The 24,801-nt window shown below is 43.3% G+C and overlaps 1 protein-coding gene across 2 annotated transcripts; it reads left to right on the forward strand.

The window, feature by feature from the left end:
- The first annotated feature begins 562 nt into the window (after nucleotides 1-562).
- LG04H13orf42 (linkage group 04 C13orf42 homolog) lies at nucleotides 563-23,553 on the forward strand. Of its 2 annotated transcripts, none has more exons than XM_074329910.1 (4): nucleotides 563-1,674; nucleotides 18,240-18,387; nucleotides 20,235-20,475; nucleotides 21,651-23,553. In XM_074329910.1, the coding sequence occupies exons 1-4, from the start codon at nucleotides 1,258-1,260 to the stop codon at nucleotides 21,823-21,825; spliced, it is 981 nt and encodes a 326-aa protein (XP_074186011.1). In that variant the 5' UTR covers nucleotides 563-1,257; the 3' UTR covers nucleotides 21,826-23,553. The 2 variants fall into 2 exon arrangements, with proteins under 2 accessions (XP_074186011.1, XP_019607743.1); XM_019752184.2 differs by having other exon boundaries at nucleotides 566-1,674; nucleotides 18,237-18,387.
- Nucleotides 23,554-24,801: the final 1,248 nt, after the last annotated feature.

A 24,801-nucleotide genomic window follows, 5' to 3' on the forward strand; every position in this document is an offset into this window, starting at 1 on the left:
GTCCTTTTATAGCTATATTTTAAAAAGCAAAGTTATAGTTCTAGAACAGGATATAAACATTTTTTAATTTAATATTTTGTATCAAAGACCTCTTTGAATATCTGATAAAACCATGAACAATTTCTCTCTCTAAACAAACAAACAAACAAAACAAAACCAAAAAAACCGCAGCAAAAATAAACCATGTTAGCACATACATCCAATAACATTTTCCATACAATTTCTGGGGGCTCATGGTCTCCTCTAATGTCCTTCTCAGCTCAAGAAAAATGCCTGTGCTAGAGATTTACAGGCTTCAACTCTCTGAGTGAAAAAAAATAGGCTGTAGAAAAATGAGTGCAATAATGATGTTTAGCATTTACCTGAGAAAAATCCTAGAGCGAACATCCCTGAGATTCTAATGTTCTCAAATGATGCTTTTGAACAAAATTTGTGTCTGATCACAACTAGTCTATTTAAATGAAAATGTACTCAAGCTGAAAAACAGGTCTGCCCCATATATGTGGCCACCTTCACTGAGCCTTTTGTGCAGAAAGTTGTGGTCCAGATACCTGAATCCTTCCGTCTCCACAATGGGCTGCTATCTGGTGACGGTTGTGAGGTCTCGTTACCGGAGGTGAGGCGCCTGCAGGGCGCTCGGATGCCTGCTCAGAGCCCAGCTTATCGGGGATCTCCGAGCCTGCTGCCAACTGCCCTGGCTGTGTGCGCCCTGGCCCAGCTCGGGGAACTAGATTTTACCTCAAGCAACACACTGCTTTGGGCTGAGGGTGTCTTTGCCAAGTAGGATTTCATTTTGGATACAGGAAATTCAGGACCAGGGCCAGCTCAGTGGAGGTGGAAACGTAAAAATCCACACCAAGAGCAAGTCAAACCAAGCGAGACCACTTCCAGCAACGGAAAATGAAAAGGAAAGAAAATAGCTGAGCAGGAAAGGCATTGTCAGCTTTCCCTCTCCAGTTGGACGAGCACAGAAGGTATTTGCCCCAAATGTGCTTAGAACCAGCCAGGGCGCTTGCTTTTGAACTCATGTCCTCAGGTGCTTTATGGCATCTCGGTTATTGGGTGTAAACGTCCGCCTTATGAGAGATGCCCTGGTCGCCCGCCTGACTGAGCCCACACTTGCTGGGATTCCAGAGATCGGAGGCCTCCGGGACGGCAGATGGCGGAAGGCCTGCATGTTGGCTCCTTCACCCCCAGCTAGATCAAGTGGCGCGGCTCAGGCAGCTGGAAGGCACCCACAGAGAGAAATCGAGCAGCATGTTCAGAAAGCTCCATTCCATTTTTAACTCCAGCCCGCAGAGGAAGGCGGAGGTGGCGGAGAGCTCCTACTACGACCGAGCAGCCCCTACGGTGCGGTTGATCCGCAGCAGCTCCATGTACGTGGTCGGGGACCACGGGGAGAAATTCAGCGAGTCCTTAAAGAAATACAAAAGCGCCAGCAGCATGGACACCAGCCTGTACTACCTGCAGCATGAGGGCGACCGGGCGTGGATGTACTCACGCACCCAGGACTGCCTACAGTACCTGCAGGAGCTGCTGGCCCTGCGGAGGAAATATCTGAGCAGCCTCAATGACCTGAAGCCCAAGCGCGTCCAGGGCTTCTCCTCCACTTCGTCCAAATCCTCCAAGGGAGGGAAAAAGGCCCTTGGCCAATCCACCTCCAAAGAAATAAAGGTAAGTGCCATTGAGAAGTGCAAGTGAGATGAGAGTTGTTCCAGGAGCCTTCCATGCCGGTGTGAAGCCTGGCCCCTCCAAGCACAGCTTAATTCATCTGTACATTCTGAACAATGGCTTAGTCGTCCTCAGAGACTCTTCATTGCCAGTGCCCAGCCTGGGAAGAGGGGCTCGTCCTGTGTTGATTTTCCAACAGGGGGGCGCAATTCCTGGTGTCCCACAGCGGTCTGGGGGGAAGGGCTTGGCCTGTGGGGTCAGGAAGCTCTGCTCTGCATGGTGCTCTGTCCTTTACCGCCCATTTCACGGATGACATTATGCTTGTATGGCGTTCGAGTGACAGCACATCATTTCTCAGCAAATTATTGTTGTTATTATTTTTATGATTGCAATCATATCTAAAAATCCCAGGGAATGGTGAAATCTTCACATGAAATAAATGTTTTCAAATACCTCGGTGCTTAACCCCATGGGAACCGAATAACTGGAGGATTTGCTCCATCAGGACCCTGCACCCGGGTATTCTGGGGACTTGGGAACAGCCACAAAGAGAGTCTGTGCCTCAAAGGAGATTGCATGACAGTTTTGCTGGGCACTGGAGACTTTCAGCTCAAATAGACTAAGCAGGAAATTAGGGACAGAAATAACTTGCATTTATCTGCTTGTTTATACTCATCACAGTGTTTGTACACATTGCCTTTCTTTGAGCATTCCAGTGGTATGTGAGGAGAAGGGGGAAGCAGTTCCCTCTGTGTCACAGAAGAGCAAGCTGAAGCTGGGTGACCTGATTCCGACAGGACCCTCAATTCATTCAGTTCCTCCTTCCTTCATTTCCTCAGTTTTTGTTTTAATGCCTGAGGTTTTAGATTGTTTTGTTTTATATTTCCATCAATCGTTTTCCTGAGGATGGGACTCTAAGTTATTCAGAGCAGGCCTGTCTCTCCCATATCCTGGCTGTGTCCCCAGAGTGTCCCACAGGCTGTGCAAGCCCCATTAAGGTTGAATGACATTGGCCTGCTATCAAATCTCCAGGGCTTGGCCTCATCCAACTGGTTTCAACTGTCTGCTTTTTATCCCAGGTGGGAGCAGTTAAAATAATCAATTTAACTCCAAAAGTATGTCAGTGTTGGATCGACACAAGGGGTCCTACTTTTAGGTCCCAGTACTGACCCTCACCATCCAGCTGTAGGCCAGTCACCCTTCTTTTGGGTCATCTCTGATGACAAGGGAGTGGGGGAGTTGCAGTGGCTTCTGGACTCCCTTCCAGCTTGAGTATCCTGGGCTCTGGGCTCTGGTTAGAAACCCCTCCAGGCACTACATTTTCCTGCAAAATGGAGTCCTTTCTTTGCAGAACCAAGCTCCCTTCCAGCTGTTTGAAGACAGAGAGAGAGTTAGAGGCAGAACAGCCAGCTGGCTGAGTAGGAATGCTGTGAGGAGGGGCATGGGCACGACAGAATATGTGGATTTCTTCAGGAGATGCCTCTTACCAGGTTGTAACCAGGAAAGAGTTTGGAAAGGATCTCGAAGTCAGTCAGAACAAGGCCTGAATGTTAACTCTGTATTTACAAATAAAAGCTGTGTGCCTTTGTCAAGTTAAGTTTACCTCTCTGGGCCTCTATTTCTGTAGTGTACAAATGGAAACAAGAATAGACCTTGTGAGGAGGAAGCAAGACCCTGCCGGTGAGAGGACCTGGCTCGTACTAGGTAGTCCAGGGTTTGCTGACTCTGAAGTGTAAGGCGCAGGAGGCTTTTCAGCAGCCTTCAGACAAGCTGCTGTCCGTCATCACACCTAAGGAAGGAGCTGTATGCTGGGCATGCCTGAGACATAGTGGGTGCAGGCTCCATGGCCTCCGTGAGGATAGGCTAGCAAGGTGGCTTGTACCTACCTGCCTCTCTGTGCATGCAGGGGCAGGGGACCAGGTGAGCTTCTTCCTTCTGGAATGTCATCACCTTCCTGCATTGGTAGAAAATGCTTGCTGGTGTTCAAGGTTTAGGGCAAATAACATTCTTTCCCCTGATCCTCTGTTACGTGCTGAATTGTGCTTCCCCCAAACCCTATGTTTAAGTCCTAACCCTCACTACTTCTGAAGATGACCTTATTTGGGAAAAGGGAGATTATAGATATGATTAGTCAGGGTGAATGCATATTGTTAGGGTGGGCCCCTAATCTGACACCACTGGTGTCCTTATAAGAAGGGAAAATTGGTTATTATAGAGTGAAAGAAATAAATGGTTCCATTTATTTAAATGGAACTATTTATAGATTTCTACTTTTTGTAGGGGTATGTTATTAATCATTTACCTGTGAGTCTTTCAGAATGATCTTTCATCTGGCCAAGATGTTTTAAAAACTGATCTCTGAACACACTAGAGAAGGAAGCCAATTCCCATCTTCTCATCCATGATCCTGAGAAATAAGGCAGGCTCCCTCCAGTGGCTATTAGGCATTAGACCTCAGAAGTAGCCTACATTCTTCATGAGAATCCGAAACACAGTGGTGAGCACCAGCCTCTGGTTTTGCTTTTTCCCAGCTTTGGTCTCATTCCCGATAGTGACAGCATCAGAAAAATCCCAAATCGCCCAAAGTTCTTCATCTTGCAAAACTCTAACCCATAGATCCCAAACGGGTGGAATCTTACACTCTTGTTGGATATGAGTTGGAGTTGATTATTGAGGCTATGCAAAGTAACAAATTACTTCTCAATTATCCCAGTGGTTAAGTAGCTTTCTCCATGCTGACACATTAAAGACTGTCCCCTACAGAACAAGTGACCCAAATACAATTACTAGTGTTGACTAAAGTCAAAGCTTCCTTTGCCCATTCATGTGGTTATCTCCAAAACAATAAAATAGTGTTCCCACCTCTGAAAAAAAAAAAAAGAAGGGAAAATTGGGACACATGCACACACACAAGGAGAATGCTGTGTGACGCTTATAGTTATGCTCTCACAAGCCGAGGAAAGACCAGAAGCCGGGAGAGGGGCCAGAACATCCTTCCTTAGCACTTTCAAAGAAAGCATGACCCTGCTGCCACCCTGCTGTCAGACTTCTGGCCTCCAGAACCGTGAGACAATACATTTCTGTGGCGCTAAGCTGCCCAGTTTGTGGTACTTTGTCAGAGCAGCCCTAGGAAATGAATGCACCCCTGGATAGAAGCAGCCTTTTCTCTTCTCAAACATTAGTCTAAACGCATCTCTGTTCTAGCTTCTACCACACCCTTTGTGGTTTGTTAGCATGTGTGTCTTCCCCAGTGGACTGCAGTGAGCTTGGTGAGCTCGATGAAGCTGAAAACAGTATCTTTGTCAGTTTTTCTGTCCCCAGAGCAAAGCAGTGAGTACTTACGGGTCACTTATGGATGCTTTGTAGACTTTATGTCTGTGGTCTTTCATGCTGTAAATCGGGGAGAGCTGGTTTTCATGTAGGGAGTGAGTAGTGTTCCCTGTGGCCTGGACACCATGGCCGCCTCTCCCTCTCTCCTTCCCTCCCTCCCCACAAATACCAGCCCCTGGCCTGGCCCCAGAACCCGAGTTCCTTTATCTGTCTTTCTTTGAGGGAAAGATAGTGGCTTTTAAACCCTTTTGTTTAAAACCCTCAGTAATAAATAGATTTTTAGATGTTGACCCCATTTACCCAAACACACCAACATAAAAGTTTCATGAAATAGACTTATTCGTGTTCTCTGTTTGGTACTCTGATGTTTTTCAAAGTATTCTGTACTTTTTTTTTTTTTTAAATGTTGGTCATGTTATACTAATTTGCGAGCTATAGTTTCTCACAGCCTGGAGTAAGGCGTTCCAATAGGTTCTGTCGCCATGCTAATGTGTGTCTAAGGTATGAGGCACTAGGTGCCAAATGGTTTGCCATCCTAGCCCTCTGGAGATGCTGAGAGCCTAGAAGGGCAGCTAGCTGCGTGGGTTGATGGAAGGAGGAAGTGAGGTGAGCCTGGGCTAGGTGTGGGGAGACCCCTGGGTCCCTGTATGGTGGGTCTTGGCCAGGCCCTGTGATAATCTGCTCTTCCTGCAGAATAGGAGGTCATTGCAACACTGAATGAAACACACTTTCTGCAACATTGTTAAATCAAAACAAACAAAAATGTCATATCTGCACAGTTTTGTGTCAGTGTTGGGCATGCGCTGCAGTTTGGGACTCATTGTTTGGATGACCAAATGTGAAAATTTCCAACACGGTACAAAATTCATGTGGCGGAAGCATGGCATATTTGAAATAGTCCTGTCCTGGAATGTAGAGTTTCTGAACTGATAGGGCAAGACACCCCGCCCCCCACCACCCCCAGCCCTGGACACCTGGGGTGTTTCTGCCAGTGAAGTGGAGCCATGGGTTCTCCTTCACACCCACCTCCCATGCTCCTGTGCCGAAGCCCAGGCACGATCAGGAATAATCAGCAGTTATCCCTGATCTCTAGTCATCCTCCAAACCCAGTGTTAGCCCCACTCTGCAGATGAGAAAACTGGGGCTCAGAGACATTAAGTGATTTATGTAAGGTTGTGCACCTGATGAAGAGTGAGCCAGGATTTACACCCAGGCTCTGTTGTGCCAGAACTCACACTCTCGTTAATGTGCCCACAGTGCTTTGCAATTGGATACCATATTTTGAACTTGTATAGTATATCAGAGGCAAGAGTGTGCACCTCAGGAGGAGGTGAGGATGCTGCTTTGTTCTGCGCATCTGGGCCAGGGAGAGGCATCAGGGAGCTACCTGTCTCCTACCCCGCATGGGTTCTGTGCTGAACTGAAGCTCCCCCATGAGGCTGTGTGACCTGGCCTCTCTTTGTCCAGGAGAACCTGGACCGGAAGCAGGATGGGAAGGCATGTTTTAGACTCTTGCCTCTTCACAACCCATGAGTAAAAATTCCTTCTATCTTGACACCTTCTCTTCACGTGGCTAACTCTGACGTCATTTTTACTCTTGGTCTCCTTAGCATTGAAATATTGAGTTTGTACTACCTTCTTTTGCACTGGGAAGCAAGCTGGGGGGACAGTGTGTGAGCACTGCTGCAACAAGAACTCCATGATGGGTAGGTATTGTGAAATATTTTCATACTTCCCAGCTCATTCTACAAACTATCTGAGGGAGCCACACACCAGCCGAATAATGGAACAACAGAAACTAGAAAATTGGGAGAGAAAAAATATCAACAGAAAATCAAGACCACGCAAAAGAATATGCAGCTCATGCAGTTAATTCCGCTGCTATGGGTGAACTTTAGAGTTGGCTCTGCACTTTCTGGAAGCTACAATAAAAAGAGAGCTGGACTCGTTTCAAAATTCTGACTATCTAAGAGGAAGAACAGTACCCATTGCTTAAGGGAAGTGAGATTTTTCCCAACTTTACATTTCAAAATTTCTCGGATGGAACTCAAGACAGGGAACCGGACGTGAAGCGATTTGTAATGCCCTCAGTAACATTTTAGTAACAATTCATCAATACATATATCATTCATTCATTCTCCTCTTCATTCCCCAACACATATTTGTTGAGCACACACTAGGTGGCAGGAACTATTCTAGATACTGGTAAGCAAGTCAAAGTCCCCGTCCTCATTGGTGCTCAATCTTGTGGGAGAGTGAGGCAATGCACCAGTACACATATTCCTGGTGGCGTTTTCTCAGAGCCCCTGCTGTGACAGCCAAGGGTGCAGCATTGCATTGGGTCTTAGTGAGGGTCTAGGGAATGCCACCTGAGTATTAGCTTCTGCCGGTGCCTTCTGGACACAGCTGAGAATTCAGATGCCAGAGGCTTGGAGGGACGGCACATTCTTCTAAGATTTTTTTTCAAAATCCTCTGACGATGTGGCTTACCTTATGAAAAAATAATGCCTGTACAAAGCAGAAAGTTGTCTTATTGTGTTTCCTGCTATTTTCCGCCCTCATCCCAGCACCTGGGAAAGCAAACTGCTCCCTCTGCAATCTGTTTGAGGACATGACTGAGACCTGACTGGCTTCAGCCTCTGCATGTTTCTCCCTAACTTCTTGTTCCCTCGGAAATTTCTTCAGGCTGCTGGGAGGGGTTATCTTACTTTTCTCTTTTCACTCCTCCTCCTGAACTCACTTCTCTCAACTAGGCGTTTTTTTTGTGTGTGTGTTTTTTAACAACAGCTTTAAGTCACATGCCATAAAACTTACCCTTTAAAGTGTATAATTGAGTGAGTTTTAGTATATTCAGAGCTGTGCAACCTTCACCACTATCTAATTCCAGAACATTTTCATCACTCATTTCAGCTTGCTTTTTTTGTTGTTGCGGTAAAGTAAACATAATATAAAATTTACCTTTTTAAACATAGTACTTCATAGTTCTTTAAATGAGTGCTTTTTAGTGTTCCCAGATTATGGGTAATGAAGTCTGTCACAGTAACGCATTCTTTAGAAGTTACGTGCTTTTCTTTGAATGATTTTATATGAATTTCTTTTAAAGAAAAATGTATACCTTTTCAAATTGTTCATTGTCAGAAAATAACCAGAGTGCTTCATGCTAGACTTCCATGAACCTTTCCAAATTACCGTTTATATAAACCCATAATAATTCCTCTGAAAGACTATTAAATCCTAATTAATATATTTTTAGAATACTTTAAGAAATGAGTTCCTTCAGAGGTCATGGAAGCTCTAAAAATACTTTACCTGGGAATTAGGAGAATTTTTTTTATCAAAGTTTTATCAAAGTTTCATTTCTTAAAATACAAAATAGTCTTTTTAAGTAAAAAAATCTTAAAATTTATTTTTATATTTACCATTCTAGTCATATTTATGGGTACAATTCTGTGACATTAAGTACAGACATTAAGTACCATCCATTTCCGGGACTTTTTTGTCATCCCAAACAGAGAGTCCTTATCCATTAAATAATAACTCCTCATTTTCCCACCTCCACCCTGGTAACCTCTACTTTCTGTCTCTATGAATTTACCTATTCTAGGAACCTCATATAAATAGAGTCGTACTGTATTTGTCCTTTTGTGACTGGCTTTTTTCACCTAGAGTAATGTTTTCAAGGTTCACCCACATGGTAGCAGAACTTCCTTCCATTGTGTGCCTGACCATCTTGGGTTTTGAGGGGAGGTGAAGAGAGAAAGTTTGAGATTATGCTCTGACTCTGATCAAATGCTTGTTGGCATTTGGGGTCCTCACTGAGGGCAGCTCCTCAGACTTTTAGGGCCAGATGAACTGGTAAACAGCCAGCATCCCACTAGGAGAATGGCCCTGTAAGTGGACGCTGGCTTGGGCGGACCACAGAGAAGAGCCTCAGGGAGACTGGCCACAGAACCAGGCTGGCCTGAGGGGGCAGTTTGGCTTTGGCTGCAGCACCCCATGGATCACTGATCAGATGGTTTAGGTATGTATTTTCTGAGGCCAGTCGCCTACCACAGCCAGAAGAAATTTCATTAATTCTCCTGTGGATCATCTGGTTCTGAGCAGTTTGGATTCCTGATTTTCTGCCTGGATGAACTAGCTGCAAAACGTATACCCTTCCTTGCACCACCACCCTACCCCATCCCCACCCCAACTAAAGAAATTCACTTGCTTCAAGAACGATTTAAAAAGAGCCAATGGAATTCTGGGGAATGCCTGCCAAAAGTGATTGATTTTTATTTAAAGTAGTTTTATTCTGGCAAAGTTAGCTTTCAGAATCAATTTTCTGTAAAGGCCATTCAATCCTGATTCATGAAATAAGGCCATGTCAACAGCAAATAGAAGATTCTTTCTCCTCTATGGCAGGAGGGTCATATCCAAGTCATCTAAAAGGTTCCAAATTATCCATATATGAATTGCATATGGGGAGGGAAGCAGGTTCTGGATCTGTTTTAAACAGCTGAGAAATATTTTTCAGATGCATCGGTGAGAATTTCTGCAAACACAGTGATATTAAAATGCAGGTTTTCTGTGAGCATCAATTATGAGGAGGGGGTGGGGGTCTCTATCACTTGGCCTGTATCTGGTTTCCAGAGTTGAAAGGCAGTAAAAAATCAATATGAGTTGCAAACAATATTCCATTATGCTTGGTAGAGTGCTCCACAAATGACAGATAGTATAATAATGACTGACAGCAGAGCATATAATTCCTGCAGCCCCTCTCAGACCATAGATTGGTAATTATATTTTCCAGTTTGTCTTCTGGGCACGTGCTGTTTGCTCAGCCTAGAAGCAACACTTCCTTCTTCCTTTTTCTTCCTCATCACATTCGTTCACCTGGCTAACATCTTGTCTTTTTTAGGCATGTAGAGAAAGCACTTCCCCAGGAAGCTATTTCTCACATTCATAATCTAATACAGTGGATTTCCCTCCTCCTTTTTCTGACCCCTAGCTCAGCGCTCAGCACTCAACACTCAGCACGCAGCACTCACTACTCAGCACATAGCACTGTAATTGTCTGTTCATTTGCTGTTTCTGCACTGGCCATCAGCTCATTGAGTGGGGGCACCATGTTTTACTTATCTTTTTATCTTCAACCTCTAGCAAGGTTCCAGGCACATAGTAGATGTTCACTAAACCAATAATCAGAGATGTTCCACTGTAATTTAAGAAGGAAAGTGTCAAAGTTTGATGAAAGATCTGAAAAATAATAGATGTGTGGTTTTCAGTGAGTGGAAAATTCTCTTTTGTTTTTCACAGAGTAGATACAGTTTGAGTATATTCATATGGAATCATATCCTAACAATTAAAATATTCAGGGTGTAATGGCTCAGAGCTCATCATCAAAAGGACATGTTGTTAGGTAAACATTTTTTTTCTGATGATAAGGTTATATTTATTTCCTTATTAGATGAAATTTGTAAAACACAAAAAAAATATACAGAAGAAAGTATAAATTACTTAGAATCCTACTATTCAAAGATAATCACTGTAAAAGGTTTAGGTGTATTTTTTCAATCATTTATTTCTTGTATTTTTGCATATATGTTTATTAGGGTTGCCAGATAAAATAAAGGATGACTATTTAAATTTGAATTTTAGATAAACAATAAAATTTTTTTAGTACAATTATGTCCATGCACTATTTGGTATATATTTATACTAAAAATTTATTCATCATTTATGTGAAATTGAAATTGAATTGCTATTCTATATTTTTATTTCCTATTTGGCAACTCTAATATATGTATATGTATGAATTTACTAAATTTCGTTCATACTTTTTATAATATATTTTTTCAGATTGTAGGTTCTTTCCCATTTCATTAACTAGGTTTTGAGAACTGAAGTTTTAACAGCAAAAATTTAACAACTTATATTCTTGAAACACTTGTTAAAAACTATAAATACATCTTACTCTAGGTCTGTAAAGCATTTTTTAGCAGTGATTCCTAGAAGTGTGATTAATGGATCAAAGGTTAAAACTCATTCTTTTAAAAAAATTCTTCTTCATATTCCTTTTTAGAAACATTTTATAATTTATACTTTCATCAATGTTGACTTAGAAAGTCCTTCTAATTGCATTTAATCAGCACCAAGCATTGTCATTAATTTAAAAAGTTTACTGATGTAATATGTAGATAAACTACATTATTTTATGTAGTTTTTTTAATTATTGCTTGAGCAAAGAATGACCCTTTTATTTTATCAAACCAATGTGTATTTCTTATTTAATGGATTGCCCATTTATGTCTTCATAAATTTTCTTTTGGCTTTATTAAAGATTTGTTATTGACTTACATGAAATCTTCTTATATTAAGGATATGAGTACATTGTCTGCCATCTGTGTTAAAAATATTTTCTCTAAGTTATTATGTATCTTTGAATTTTATTTGACATTTTCTGATGTACGAGTACTACTGATTTTTATATAGTCAAACATATCAATTTTTGTCTTTGATATTTCTTCCATTGTTTTCATGCTTAGAAAGTCCTTCTATGTTTCAAGGTCAAATTGCATATTTGCCATTTTTCTCCATTATTAATAGTTTTATTTTTTAATAAAACCCCAAGTCTTTTGTCTATCAGTAATTCATTTTGACACTTAGTAAGAATCTGAGTTGAATTTTTCCCAAATAACAAAGTTTCTCACATCATTTATTGACAAATCTATCCCTTTTCTCATTGGAATGTGATGTTTCATTTATCGTACGTAAAGATTTTACACTGTGTTTCAAGGATGTTGATTCAATTCTGTAAGTCTGGCTTCTAACAGTTTGACAAATGTGAGCAAAAATTTTTCACTCAGTGTTTTGTTAAAGTGAAATGATCATTTAGATGACACGTTAAGGAGTTGCCAGGTGCTAGCAAAGAAAAAATAATGGCCTTAAGATTTTAAAGCTGGGAGAAAAAAAGACTGAGCCTGTCAGCCTGTGAATCTAGAACCTACAAAACCAAAGACAGAAGACGTGCAGCTCTGCTTCTAAAACGACTAATGTTTAGTTATGACAGGCAATACCAAGTTTTAGTTATACTAGAGTTCGTGACAAACCTCTTGCTTCTTTTTGTCCCTTTGGGCTTATTTTCTCAGCTCCATTATCTACTTCATTGATTGTTTTTCTTCGGTTCTGGCAAATCTACCATTTAGGTTATCTATCGAAAATTTGAATGTGGGTCTGTGTATGTATATATTTAAATTTCAGTGATTATATCTTTTTCCAAGTTGTTTGTTTCTGATATGTACAATTCTTGTTTCATAAATCTCCCCCCCCCTTTTTTTTCACAAACACCTATTCAGTTATGGGTGCACATTTCCTTAGGTGCTCTAATATAGAAGGGACAAGGTAATGTCACTTTGGACTTGGTCTTGAATATCCATCGCAAAATTGGCAGAAGGCAAAGAGGATGTATTAGTCAGAGCTTTTAAGGTTTACTCTGAATAGCTTCTTTTAATGTTATTAAATTGCTTGTGGATACATTTGAGCTGTTTTGCATTTAACTTCACCCAGCTGAATGATGCAAGGGAAAATTATCTCTCCAATTCAGACTAACTCCATATTTGATCCTGGAAATTTTATCTCAATTGTTGACATTCAGATTTCCAGTTATTATTAGCTCAAGAGACTATTAGCAGTACTCCATAAAAACAAGGAGTTCAGAGTTCTCAAAATTTGCCAAGTGAAATCCAAAAGTAGACAGTAGCATCGTGCAATGCAAACGGATTGGAGAATATAAACGTTAGGTAGTGGCATGTGTACTGTGTACATTCATTCACTCAAGAAATACTTATTACTCTGTACCAGCTGCCAGAATAGGTGCTTGACATTCATAGATGAACAGACAACCCGTCTGCCCTGACGCAGCCCATAGTCCGAAGCTGTCATTCTCAGCTTCACTGCCTGAACCTCACTGTGTGTTTGGGTTCCTTGGAAGAGAAATGGGTGGCATACAACTAAGAATGTTGTGTTTGCATGTACTGTAAACCTGTCTCATGTAAGCAGCAGCTGGCAGTGAGCATTTAGCGAGTCGTTTCTGTGATGCTGTATGCCAAAGCTATGTCAGAGAAGAAGGTAAGGACCACTGGTCTGCTGGGAGCTCCGTGGGTACAATACAACGCGCTGGAGTGGACGGTTCACAAGGTCAGATCATGAGCCTGGAGGGGTGTGCCTAGGTCTGTTAGCTGCAACGAGTGAAGGCGTCAGAGGGGAGGTGACATGTAAGTTGGCTCTCTGAAAAGGTGAGGGAGATTGCCAAGGAGGAGAAGAGAGAAGGAGGCAACATGTTTAGTAGTGGTCCTCTTGACTTTGGGTGGGTTTAGAATGTCACCCTGACCTAAACTCTGAAAAAAAAGTAGTGCTGTTTACAACTGGAAGTTCATTTTGTAGACTCCAGATCACTTGTCTACAAATACTGACAGATCCCAGAAGGAAACGAATAGATTGGAGAAGGCCAGGGACCCCCAGGGCAGGTGAAACCAGCAGGGTGGCAGCTGGTATGAAATACAGAAAAATATCATTAACTGCCTTTGGTAGGGGGTGGTGGTGCTTAGAAATTAAAATGAGAAATACAGCAGAGCTTCATTTGGAAAAATGCAAAGGGTTCCATCTGGGTAAAGTAATCTGAGACCCAGGCCTGGTGTGAGAGGGTGGGACAGGGAGGCGTGGAAAATAATCACCCCAAGGCCACTGAAGGTGAAATGTGAAAGGCAAACTGGAGTGGAGTCAGCAATGCAATACAGAGGCTTTCAGAGAAAGTTCTTTCTCCCTGGGGCTGTCGTGGGGCTGCTGGTGAAGGAACATGAGCCCGGTGAAACTCAGGCCTGATCAGGTGCAACAGGATGCAAGCTGCTTGGCGTGCAGTCTTTCCAGAGAAGTACTGAAAATGTCGTGGGCTAGAAAAAAGTCAAGGTTGGGAAGGAAGCAATCCACTTATACCCAGAGTTCTGCGTTCAGAGGGGGAGGACAATTTTGGATCTCAGCCAGGGGTGTTGATGACAGACGTCCCATTTTGTACAACCACCTCTTTGTAAAGTAGATGTTTATTAGCCCGAGTCTGGAAACTTGAGCCTCAGTTGGTGTAGTCGTTGTGCTCATGGTCTGTGAGTGTTGACCAAGAGAAGGTCCTCATAGTGGGGAGAAAGGCCCATGGAAGCTGTGGGAAGGCTGAAAAAACTAGACTTAGCCTGGCTTTAAACTAGGACTTGAAAAGGCCCAGAAAGCCCAGACTTGTAGCTTAGCCTCGGTGCACAGAAAAATCACCACACAATTCGTGCGGAGACATTTACAAGTGTACTTTATCAAGTACAACAGAAGCTCTGTTCACTGAACTGCTTTGCCAGATCGCTTGATGCTTCCCATTCTGTCTGTAAAGCATATGCACAGCACGCTGAACACTTACAATTAGAAGCCTACCCCGAACTAGGGTATTGTTGGCAAATCCCAAGATGATATATGTGTAGGCACTAAGTGTAATAGCAAAAGATGCTGAACACCCAGAGATCTAACAGTAGGGGACCACAGTTTGTTCCCACAGTGTGTCTGGACAATGAAGAATCATGCAGCTATTAAAAGGGATGAGGCAGACCCTCTATTTACTGCTATGAAGTAATCCTCAGGATAGAGTCAGTGAAAAAAGCAATGTTCACAGGTGGATATTGTACACTGCCTTTTGTTTTTTAACTATGTGGCTAAATACAAATGTAAATATATTTTAAGAAGAAATGATGGGGAGATAAACAAAAAACTTGGTGTCTAAACAAAATTAAATCTAGCAGAGATGAAGGCCAAACAGTAAGCCCAGGCAGCAAACAAAACCGTATGAGTACAAGCAGAGGGATGCCTCTCTAGGAGGTGATTTAGGTCAGGTTTGGGGGCTGGGAGGGAAAGATAGAGGTTGGGCGAACCACATGGCGGGATGCTCTCGTGCCCCCACCGGAAAGGGAGAGGCACAGGGTGGGTGTGGTCCTTTCATCTGGCCCCTCTGCGAGCTGAGCGACAGCAGGTACACAAGTACACAGGGAGCCTGGGCATCATGATCCAGGAGCTTATGTCCTCTTTCTTCAGTGACCTGTGTCCTGTCCCCTTGGGTCCTGTCGCTGTGCCCTTGACTTTGTGGAAGCACTCCTGTCGGCTCTTGCAGAGCCAGGGAGGAAGAGTGGTGTTTAAGGTTTGCGCCCTACACCAGACCCTGAGGTAGGAATTCCTGTGACCCTCTTGCTCCCTCCCCCATGTCCCGGTCCCTACAGATGAGTGGTTCTCACCTGCTGTGCATTAGAATCATTTGATTATCTGAAGTAATTCATCCAGGAGAGGGCCCGGTATAGATATTCTTTAACAGCACCCTAGGACATTCTGATGTCCAGATGGGATTGGGTTCAACTGCCATGGATTCACCCTGGCAGGGATGAGGGAGAGGCATACCCTCACCGCCTGGTAGCCTGGCTTTTAAACTCAGTCAGGGGCAGGTGCTTTGTGTGCAGGGAAGGAAGGTGGGGCTAAGTAAGGTAGGAAAGCAATTGTTTGTTCATTTACATTTATTTATGCTCCTACTTCACCCCGTGAAGGGTTTGTGGGGAACTAATGAAGGCAGTTGCGGTAAGGGGTGGGGGAAAGCCCTCTTATGATGACTTGGTCACACAGGTGTGGGTCAGCCACAAATAATGTCACCAGTGTGTCCCAATGTCTCACTTTCCAGCCACACCAGGATCCCAAAGCTCTTGTGACAGAAACATGTTGTATAATACTAACGTTGCATGACTCAATAGAGACTCTGGAAGATGGGAGTCTTCAGTGTTGTCTAAGGAGCTTATCAGTGTCTCTGGGTGAAATTGCCCGGGAAGGCAATCTCTGCTAAGCACAGCAGAAAGAGTGAGATGTGGGAGGGAGACCTGAGTCTTGAATCCTAAAGCTTAAAGTTTTGGAAACAATCAACATGTTTGAATATTTGGAATAACTAACAAGTGTGCAGCTAACGGGCCTTTGTCTACCAGTTTTGATGGACAGAGAGTTCAGGGGCTAAACTGGTGATATATGTGCTAGTGGTTGATTGATTTATTTTTTTAATCTGTAAATGTTGTCCTTAGAGAATGATACTTGAGGAGGGTCAGGCAACCCTCCTAAGAGACCACAGGAAAAGGCTCTTAGCCTTTGATAGTTAAGACAATCTTCTAAACCCTTTCATAAATGAAAGTAACTGCTTCAGGCTGCTCTGAGCTGCTGACCAAAGTCTACTTTCTGGAGATGCTGGGGAATGAACAGCTTAGATCAAATAGTAGGGTGACTCAGACGGATGCAAGACTGAGACCCTATTATTAAGCCAAACACTGATGGTAGTTGCCACTAGAAACTTAGACACATCCTCTCCATGTGGAGATGGATTTTGAGATGCAAAAACCTATGGACCTGTCATTCCTATTAGACAATATTCGTCCTTCCTTTGGGACTCAGTCCAGATTGTGTGGTTTTCTCCATTCTTTGTATCTCCCTCCTCCACTTCACTCACCAAAAAAAAAAAAAAAAATTTCTAAAATGGTATGTGTCTTGGTAGAATGAGGTCAGGTATTGAGGACCATGGAGCTGTAAGGAGGGAATAGCTGGGTCTTCCTCCAGAAAGATCTGCCTCAGTCAAGTCTTAGAGGATGAATAGGAGTCACCCAGATGAGACATCCAATGGAGAAGGGCCAGCAAGAAAAATGCACAGGGAGGAGAAAAGAACACTGACTGGCCTACAGAGGTGAGCGTCCTGTCATCGGGGTGCAGGAAGCATGCCTGCTGCTCTGGCCTTCTGTGCTCACAGAGACGTCAACCAGTCCTTCATCCTGTTCCCGCATCCTACTCCCAACCTGATACCTGGTGCTGCCAAGTCTGAAGCATGTTTAGTTCCCAAGGGTCAAAATGTCCCCCTTCTCAGCTGCTTTCACCACCAATGTTGCTCTGGGAGGCCAGTCCCTCTTCTCTGTTACATCAATTACCCCTTTTCAACTGCTTCCCACTGGCCAGAAGCTTTTGGAAATCTCTCTTTCACTGATGGCCTCTCCCTTTTTCTCTTTGTCATTGGGGTTTCTATTGTCTCTGCTCCTTGCTTTCATTTTAATGGGCTCTTTGAAGAAGGGGACGGTAACTACATTTGGATAGTTTTCCACTTTTAACAGAAAAGATTGAGGTGCATGTTGTGGTTCTTTAATATTTTCTGTAAGAAGGCTCCTTACTAATAGAAAGGAATAAAAAAAACCTCTCGATTTAAAAATGTTTTCTAATAGTACAAAATGCATACGTTTCACCCATATCTTGTACATAAACAGAGATGTCACCCATTTATTTCCCAACATTCCAGTCTATAATTTGATCATATTCATTTTTAATACCATTCTACTTTCAAAATGCCCACATCAAATAAAAGAACTCTACACCTGGTCAGAATAACCTGGTTAACACATATTGTCCCTGTTTTATTTTCCCTGAGTTCTCTTATTTCCTAAATTCACTGGAGAGTGTTGTATTAGTTCATGCATCGATTCTGTGCCTTTGCTGGTGCGCTCTCCACCAAAGCTCACCGTGGTGCTTAAACTTCCATGATGTCAGACTTGTGACCATTGGTGGACTGTTGTGAAGATGATGGTGAATGAGATTGTGAAGGAGAACGAATCAGGGCAGAGCGTAGTTAGGCACTCAGTAGATTTTTTTAACTCTATATTTTATTATTCCTTAGACTTTGCAAACAATTAGACTAATTTCTCTTCAATTTATTCAATGATTTGAGCCCAAGTTTGGCCACTTTAGTGACTGAAGACTCTTAGGAAGAGTTTCCAACATATCTTGTCCTCCTTTTCCTCCTGTGAGCATTTCATCACCTACCTAAGGAACTGTAAAATCGCCGAGCAGGGAACAGGGGCAAAGAAAGATCAAGTATTTTGCCTAATGGTCAATAACAGGTCCTGACCAAGGGAGGCAGATCTTTTCATCCTTTCCCTCTCTCTCCTTGAGATAATTAGAAATCCATCGACCTACAGCAATGGGGATGTGGAGTGCCTACCTTTCTTCCACAAGCACTTATTCAAATTTACCTTTTTAAACCCCACAAATTCATAACTCTACATGCATTCAGGAACATTTAATCCTTTTTGGCGGTTGTGGCTGACTTGTGTGAGAGTGCTATGAGGCTGGCTCAGGCAACTTTCTCTCCTTCCCTTCACCTGCAGCAGAAAACAAGCCCAAGGAAATACTCGCAATTCAGCGCAGATGTGGAAGAGGCCATAGCTTTTTTTGATTCCATCATCGCAGAGCTGGATACAGAGAAACGGCCAAGGGCTGCTGAAGCAGACCCGCAGAATGAAGACGTGGACTTCGATGGTGAGTGCAGATCTTGGGGGCAGAAGGGGCTGGGTTGCAGTCTCTGGCATGGACTTACAAGATGGGCTATCCGGAATCCCACCTCCCAATTACAGAGAAAATAATATCTGCCAGCCAGAACCTGGCCCTGGACTTGCTCTTCCCTTTGGGGTCCCTGCTTTAGTTGTTTCTGCTGCCACTGCCCCAGCCCGCCCCTTCAACACTTGGGGCCATAGTTGGACAAAAACTCCTTCCCTGTGGTCTACTTGCCACAGCTGAGACAGGGTAGGCCTTTTGTAAAGTTCCATAAGGGAAAGCCACAGAAACATGATTAAACAAAGGCATTAGGTGGGGAGTCATTGTTAAATGGGTAGAGAGAGAGAATTTTAGTTTTGCAAGATGAAAAAGTTCTGGAGATCTCTCCCTCAACAATGCAAATATACTCAACATTACTGAACTGTGCACTAAAAGATGGCTAAAGTGGTACATTTTATGTTATGTTTATTTGATCATATTTTTTTTAAAAAAAAAAAAAAGAAGGAAAAAGGACAAACTATATTTTAAAATCCAGCATCTGACCCAGCTGAGCTAGCTTGGCCCTGGGGCAGCACTGGTGGCTGGACCCAACGCTGATCCATAACCCACTTTGTCACCCCTCTGCACCCCTCCCCCCAGCACTCCCTTTGTGGTCCTCACGGGTCACCACACTGTGAGCATGTGTAGGGCAGGAGAGGGCCTGGGGGGTTGCCCAGGCCCAGCCTGGATCACTGGAGAGGAAGTGAGCTGAGGGCTGAGGACGATGCTTTCCTCCTCGTCACGGTGTGTCACTGGCTTTCTCCTGGTGGAGAGCAAAGAATTCAACCAGTTCAAGAGTTGAGCCCACTTTTAAATTCTATTACTCTACTGTTAGTTTCTTTAATTTTTGACTTGCCTTGCCATGGTATAATTAATGATTTTATTCAGGGGTTACCGGCCCCTGGTTAATGAGGTAACAGCTTTCGGTACCAGTATTAAATCATTCTTGAGTGTTTTATCTAGTGTTCAACAGATTACATTCTTGTGGTTTGTTGTTGTTCTGGCCCCATAGCCTTTTATCTGTGAGTTTTCGGTTCTCACTGAGTTCTGGGGACTGTCATAAGTTACTCCCACTCCCCAATCTCACTGTATCCTGCAGGGCCATCTGCCGCCCTCCGCTCCCACCGTAGCCCCTTCAGTCCTTGACAAAAAGCAGCCCTCTCCTCAGGACTCTGGGAATCCAGGACATTGGTGAAGGACAACGAAATCCACTGAGGACAAAAATGTCATCTTCATAGTTATAACTGTGAAAATGACTACATGGTTTTTCTCTGATTACAACAGTAACAGTTTATTGTAAATCAAATGAATCAAACAACACACTAAAATATAAAGAAGAAAGTAAAGAATATGACCTGTAATACTACCACCTGGAGATAATAATTACTCCTAACATTTTGGTGTATGTCCTTTCAAAAAGGTTTTAAACACACAGATTCATTTTTGGGGGAAAAACAAAAACAAAAACAAAAAAACAAAAAAAATAGAATCTCTTTGCTATTTTGTCATCTGCTCTTTTCACCGAAGAATTTACAATACAGCATGGGCATCTTTTCAAGTTAGTAAATACAGATCAATGTCCTTATTTTTAATGGACACACAATATTCCATTGTATTCATACACCATAATTGCAGAGTCAAATCAGTGCCTTTGCTTGGCCCTCCAGTGCTTTCTAAGACTTTGCTATGAATTTTCTACACGTTTGTTGCTGAGTCCTCAGCCCACTCTCTGTTGACTTCTGCTGCTCCTGACGGCTAGTCCTCCTTCTGGGGGCCCTGCTTCTCTCCTCCAGTGGCCACCAGCTCCCGCGAGCACAGCCTGCACTCCAACTGGATCCTGCGGGCTCCACGCCGGCACTCTGACGACATGGCTGTGCATACCGTGCACACAACAGATGGCCAGTTTCGGAGGAGCACAGAGCGCAGGACCATCGGCATTCAGAGGCGACTCGAGAGGCATCCCATCTACTTGCCCAAGGCTGTGGAAGGGGCATTCAGCACCTTGAAGTTCAAGCCTAAAGCCTGCAAAAAAGAGTAAGTGCTTGGACCACATAGTATAACCAAGATGTTATCATGTCCCCCAGACTCTTGGGTTATTCTTAAGGTGCCTTGAGTCCCTTTCCTACATGCCATATATATATATATATATACATATACACACACACACACACCAGGGGTGCCAACAAAATGTATACAAGTGGACACTTTGGTCAGCATGGCTCAAGCAGTAGTTCGCCATAATCAGAAGTGTCTGGACGCTGATGGTAACCACTTTGAGCACCTCTTGTAATTGCAGAAGTCAAATGTGACTTGTATTCATCTTTTGTTATCACTATATATCGAGTATTACAATTTTAATACAGTTTTCCTTTCTTAAAATGTGTATGCTTTTTTTATGCACCATATATATATACTATTCTAGCCTGGTTCACTCCTGTCCCCAGTCCTGTCACTTCAGCTCTGGATTTGCCTCCCTTTCTCTGGCCCACTTAGTCCTCGTACTGTGTGATATCCTCTTTCCTTTCCTCCCCTAAGTGCTACTGACACACCGTGTGCTACACACTTTTAATGAGAGTTTGGGGTTGAAGAGGGCATAGCACCAAGAGGAAACCAACATCAAACCAATTACATGCCCCTACCTTAGAAAGGCATTGGCCAGGCTCAGCTGGAGAACTTGCTGGCTGGACCCGTCTTGCCATCTTGCTACCATTTCTTGGCCCCTTTCGGCCCCTATCTCTCCAGGTCCTCCTCTCCCAAGACGAGTTACATCTCTAGCCCAAAATTCCTGTGACCCATTTATTCAGAACAGTAAGTCCTCTCTTGCTCTGGCCAACCTAGGCCACTCTGGGGGAACCTCACCTTTCACAATAGAAGGGCTCATCGAGGCTCATCCACCTGTTTTTCTTTGTTTCTGCAAGAGCCATTCAACTCTGATGGATTCAGGGGTTTTCTAAATAGCATTTTCCTGCCACAGTAGTGGACTATGTACTGGACCCAGCCCTCACCATCAACCCTTCTCCTTCAAGGCCAGCTCAAGGTCCAGTTGAGGTCTATGCACAACCCCTGTGCTGACACTGCTTTGTCCTCCACAAGGTCCAGCACTGGGGGAGTATCTGATGGTCTCCACTGGAGACGTGAATCAGAGCATCCCTTCTCAGTGTGGTTGGCCAAGCCAAACTTAACCCCTCTGCTGCCTTCCTCCCTTCCAGCCTGGGGAGCTCCAGACGGATCCTCTTCAACTTCTCGGGAGAAGACATGGAATGGGATGGGGAGCTCTTTGAGCTGGAGCAGCTGACATCTCTGGGGGAGGACTGCTACAAGACAGAGAACCCCAAAGGGCAGTGGCTGCTTCGAGAGCGACTCTGGGAGAGGCCAGTGTCCTGACTCCTTCGGCGCTTCAGCCCGGCTCGAGCTGGATCCTTGAGAAGCTGTCTGCTTTCAGTGCAGCATGGAGGTTTAGAAGAGTTTAAAATGGAAACTGTAACAAAGTCAAGCCTATGATCACACTGCTGGTACCCAGTTAGTGCCAAACAACCTGCGGCCTCCCCGACATCCTGCCTTTGGAGAGTTTGGGAGCTGACCTTTCCCTACACAGGCAGGTTAGCAGGTAGTAACTGCCTGGCTGGTCTTCAATGGCAGAAAGAATGGAAGGCCTTGAGTGGGAGTGTCCAGATTCACTCCCTTGCCTCCCCTGGCTGTTCCTAGTTCTCCTTGCATCTATCCAAGTGGCTGCTAGCACTGTGCTTGTCACAGGGAACAAAGCCACCCAGGGATCTGGGCCAAATTTTTCGAAGAGGCAGCTCCTCTCTACGGGGCTCAGAAACACTCTGGGTACATATCGAGATTGCCTTTTTTTGTGTGCAGAACGCAGTTCAAGAAGCAGCTCCTTTTACCCTAACCTTTTCCACAATGTTCTGGAAACTTCTGCTGGATTAGGCTACAGATGAGGCCAGTGCCCTGGCAGTGGAATGGGAGAAGGAACGTGTCGGAGCCATGTCTTGGGACCACACTATCTCCCCCAGCTCCAAACTCATCTCCACTTCTCATAGGCAGTTTGCTGGGGAAGGAGGGAGATGAAGTGGTGCTTCCCCCTCATTCTCACCCATAAAATCCTTATAGATTCCCAGGTAACCAGTTTCTGACAGGCTGTGCTTCTCCCTTTCACCAATTAAGGGGGCAATCAGAATCATTAAGTTCTTTTGGACTAGGCAGGATTTCTGTATTTCAGCAATTGTATATGAATCAGAATTACGTTTTCAATATATTTTTTGCAATTTTGCTTATATTTACCCCTGCTCAAGTTTGAGAAGTGCCGGTTTGCAGAATAGGACTGCACTTTGTCCTATGTCTTCTGACATTTTCTTTAAAAAAAGAAAAGAAATCACCTGGGGGTGAGAGAAGGATGCATGCCCATGAATGCAAGAGTGCTAATAGGCTTAAGGCAGGGAGACAGACTAGGAAAAACCAGTAATTTGAATTAAGCCAAGAATGTTCTAGGCTAAGGTCACTCCAAGAACTAAATAAAGCTTCCTTTCTGCCAGGCCCATGTAATGACATTCTTATTGTTCAGTTTTTTAAGAAAGAACCTTTTAGTTATGTGAACCTGACTGCCTGAATCTAAGGATTTATAATTCCTCTCAGAAAAAAAAAAAAAAAAATTCCTAATACTTATGTGGCATTCTTAGAAATTTTATATAAACACATTTTCAGAATGAAAATATACTGGAAATGTTTTAATGCTTGTCTTTATTATTTTTTGAGTGCCAATGTCAATGTTTGGGAGGTTTCTTTCATTTTGTTGCTTATACTAAGCTCGCTATATAGCCAGAAGCTTAATTGAAAAATAAATGTTTGGGAGATTTGTTTTATAAACTGCATTAAAGCACACCAAGTTAACATCACCATGTATCTTGCTTTTCCCCAAATGTGGCTTTGTTTTGAAGTCCCACAAATGAAAGTCACTGATGAGGGTAAACTCAAAATGAAGGTCTCTTGACTGTGCTTCTTTATCAAACTACAGTTTATCATAAATGGACCCGGACATTATGTGGTGAAGACACTGTGTACATTTTGCTTTAACAGATAAGAAGAAAATAAACATGATAGAGAGGATGTTTGGAGTCTTGATTTTTTTTTAAAGCATTTATTACTGTGGGACATGAAGCTATGTTTTTCTCATTTGCTTCATGTTTTGTAAATTTTTATCTTTAATGAGACTCTACACAGACTGTCTGAAAAATTCCGTGATTCAGAAACATGAGGCTGGCTTGTCATTGGGATGATTGTAAGTCTTTGAAATTGGTGATAAACCCTAGGATGTGAGTTCTCTCTGGGGAATACTGAGATGGGGTCTGCTGGGGTTTCGAGATAAAAGAAGGTTAGTTCAGTAAAACAGATGATTGATTCTTTTCCCCTTTGAAACGACCAGTTATTCGATCAGCTGGTCTTTGTGGAATTATGTTAGTGGCTCTAGTTTTCCCAGAACTGTCTCAGTTTTGATATATGAAAATCTGCCTAGACAGAACGTCCCTAGACAGAATGTCCAAAAAGAAGTTGCGAGTCCCTGGCATCTGGTTTGTTCTTTAGCTTTTGGTTGCTAGCGCTCCCCTCGCCCGTCCCCACCCCCCACCCCCATAAAATATCTTCTCTTTCATGGAGAAAGATACATGGGGTCCTTTAGTTTGAACTGTATATTCCAGCCCTTTTCCTGGTTGCTAGGCAACTGAGAACATGGTTGCCAGGACAGAACTTTCTGCTGCCTACTCTTAGACACAGATCCCAGAGTGGGTCTAAGAGGAGACTGTGCTTCCTTCATCATTGATGGCCTTTTTATGGCGGATTAGTTTCCTGTTGCTGCTGTAACAAATTACCACAAATTTAAGGGCTTAAAACAACCCAAACTTATTCTTTTACAGTCTGGAGGTCATAAGGTGTGGGCAGAATTGGCTTCCTCTGTAGGCTTCGAGGAGTGAATCCACTTCCTTATCTTTTTCAGCTTCCAAAAGCTGCCTGTGTTCTGTAGCTTGTGACTCCTTCCTTGCATCACCCCCAAACTTTTGCTTCTGTTGTCACATTTCCACCTACTCACTTTGATTCCCTACCTTTTTATTATGACCTTTGTGATCATACCAGTCCCACCTGGGAGATCCAGGATAATCTCTCCATCTCAAGATCCTTAATTTAATCAAAGCTGCAAAGTCCTTTTTGCCATATAAGGTAATAGCCAAGGGCCACAGAGGATGCCAAAGACCCCTGACTATTCTCTTTGAGGATTTAACCACGTTCGTTTTTTTCATTTATTTGTCATTTGACAAAGAGTGTTGAACATGTACTGTGTTCCAGCCTTGTGTCTCGGGATAT

Source organism: Rhinolophus sinicus, linkage group LG04 (assembly GCF_036562045.2).
Source record: "Rhinolophus sinicus isolate RSC01 linkage group LG04, ASM3656204v1, whole genome shotgun sequence".
In the NCBI taxonomy this organism is placed as follows: Eukaryota; Metazoa; Chordata; class Mammalia; order Chiroptera; family Rhinolophidae; genus Rhinolophus; species Rhinolophus sinicus.

Coding starts and splice junctions, on each gene's coding strand:
- LG04H13orf42 (XM_019752184.2), top strand. CDS start 1,258: ATGTTCAGAAAGCTCCATTCCATTTTTAACTCCAGCCCGCAGAGGAAG. Junction 1,675..18,236: donor CCACCTCCAAAGAAATAAAG/GTAAGTGCCATT, acceptor CTTCACCTGCAG/CAGAAAACAAGCCCAAGGAA. Junction 20,476..21,650: donor CCTAAAGCCTGCAAAAAAGA/GTAAGTGCTTGG, acceptor CCTCCCTTCCAG/CCTGGGGAGCTCCAGACGGA.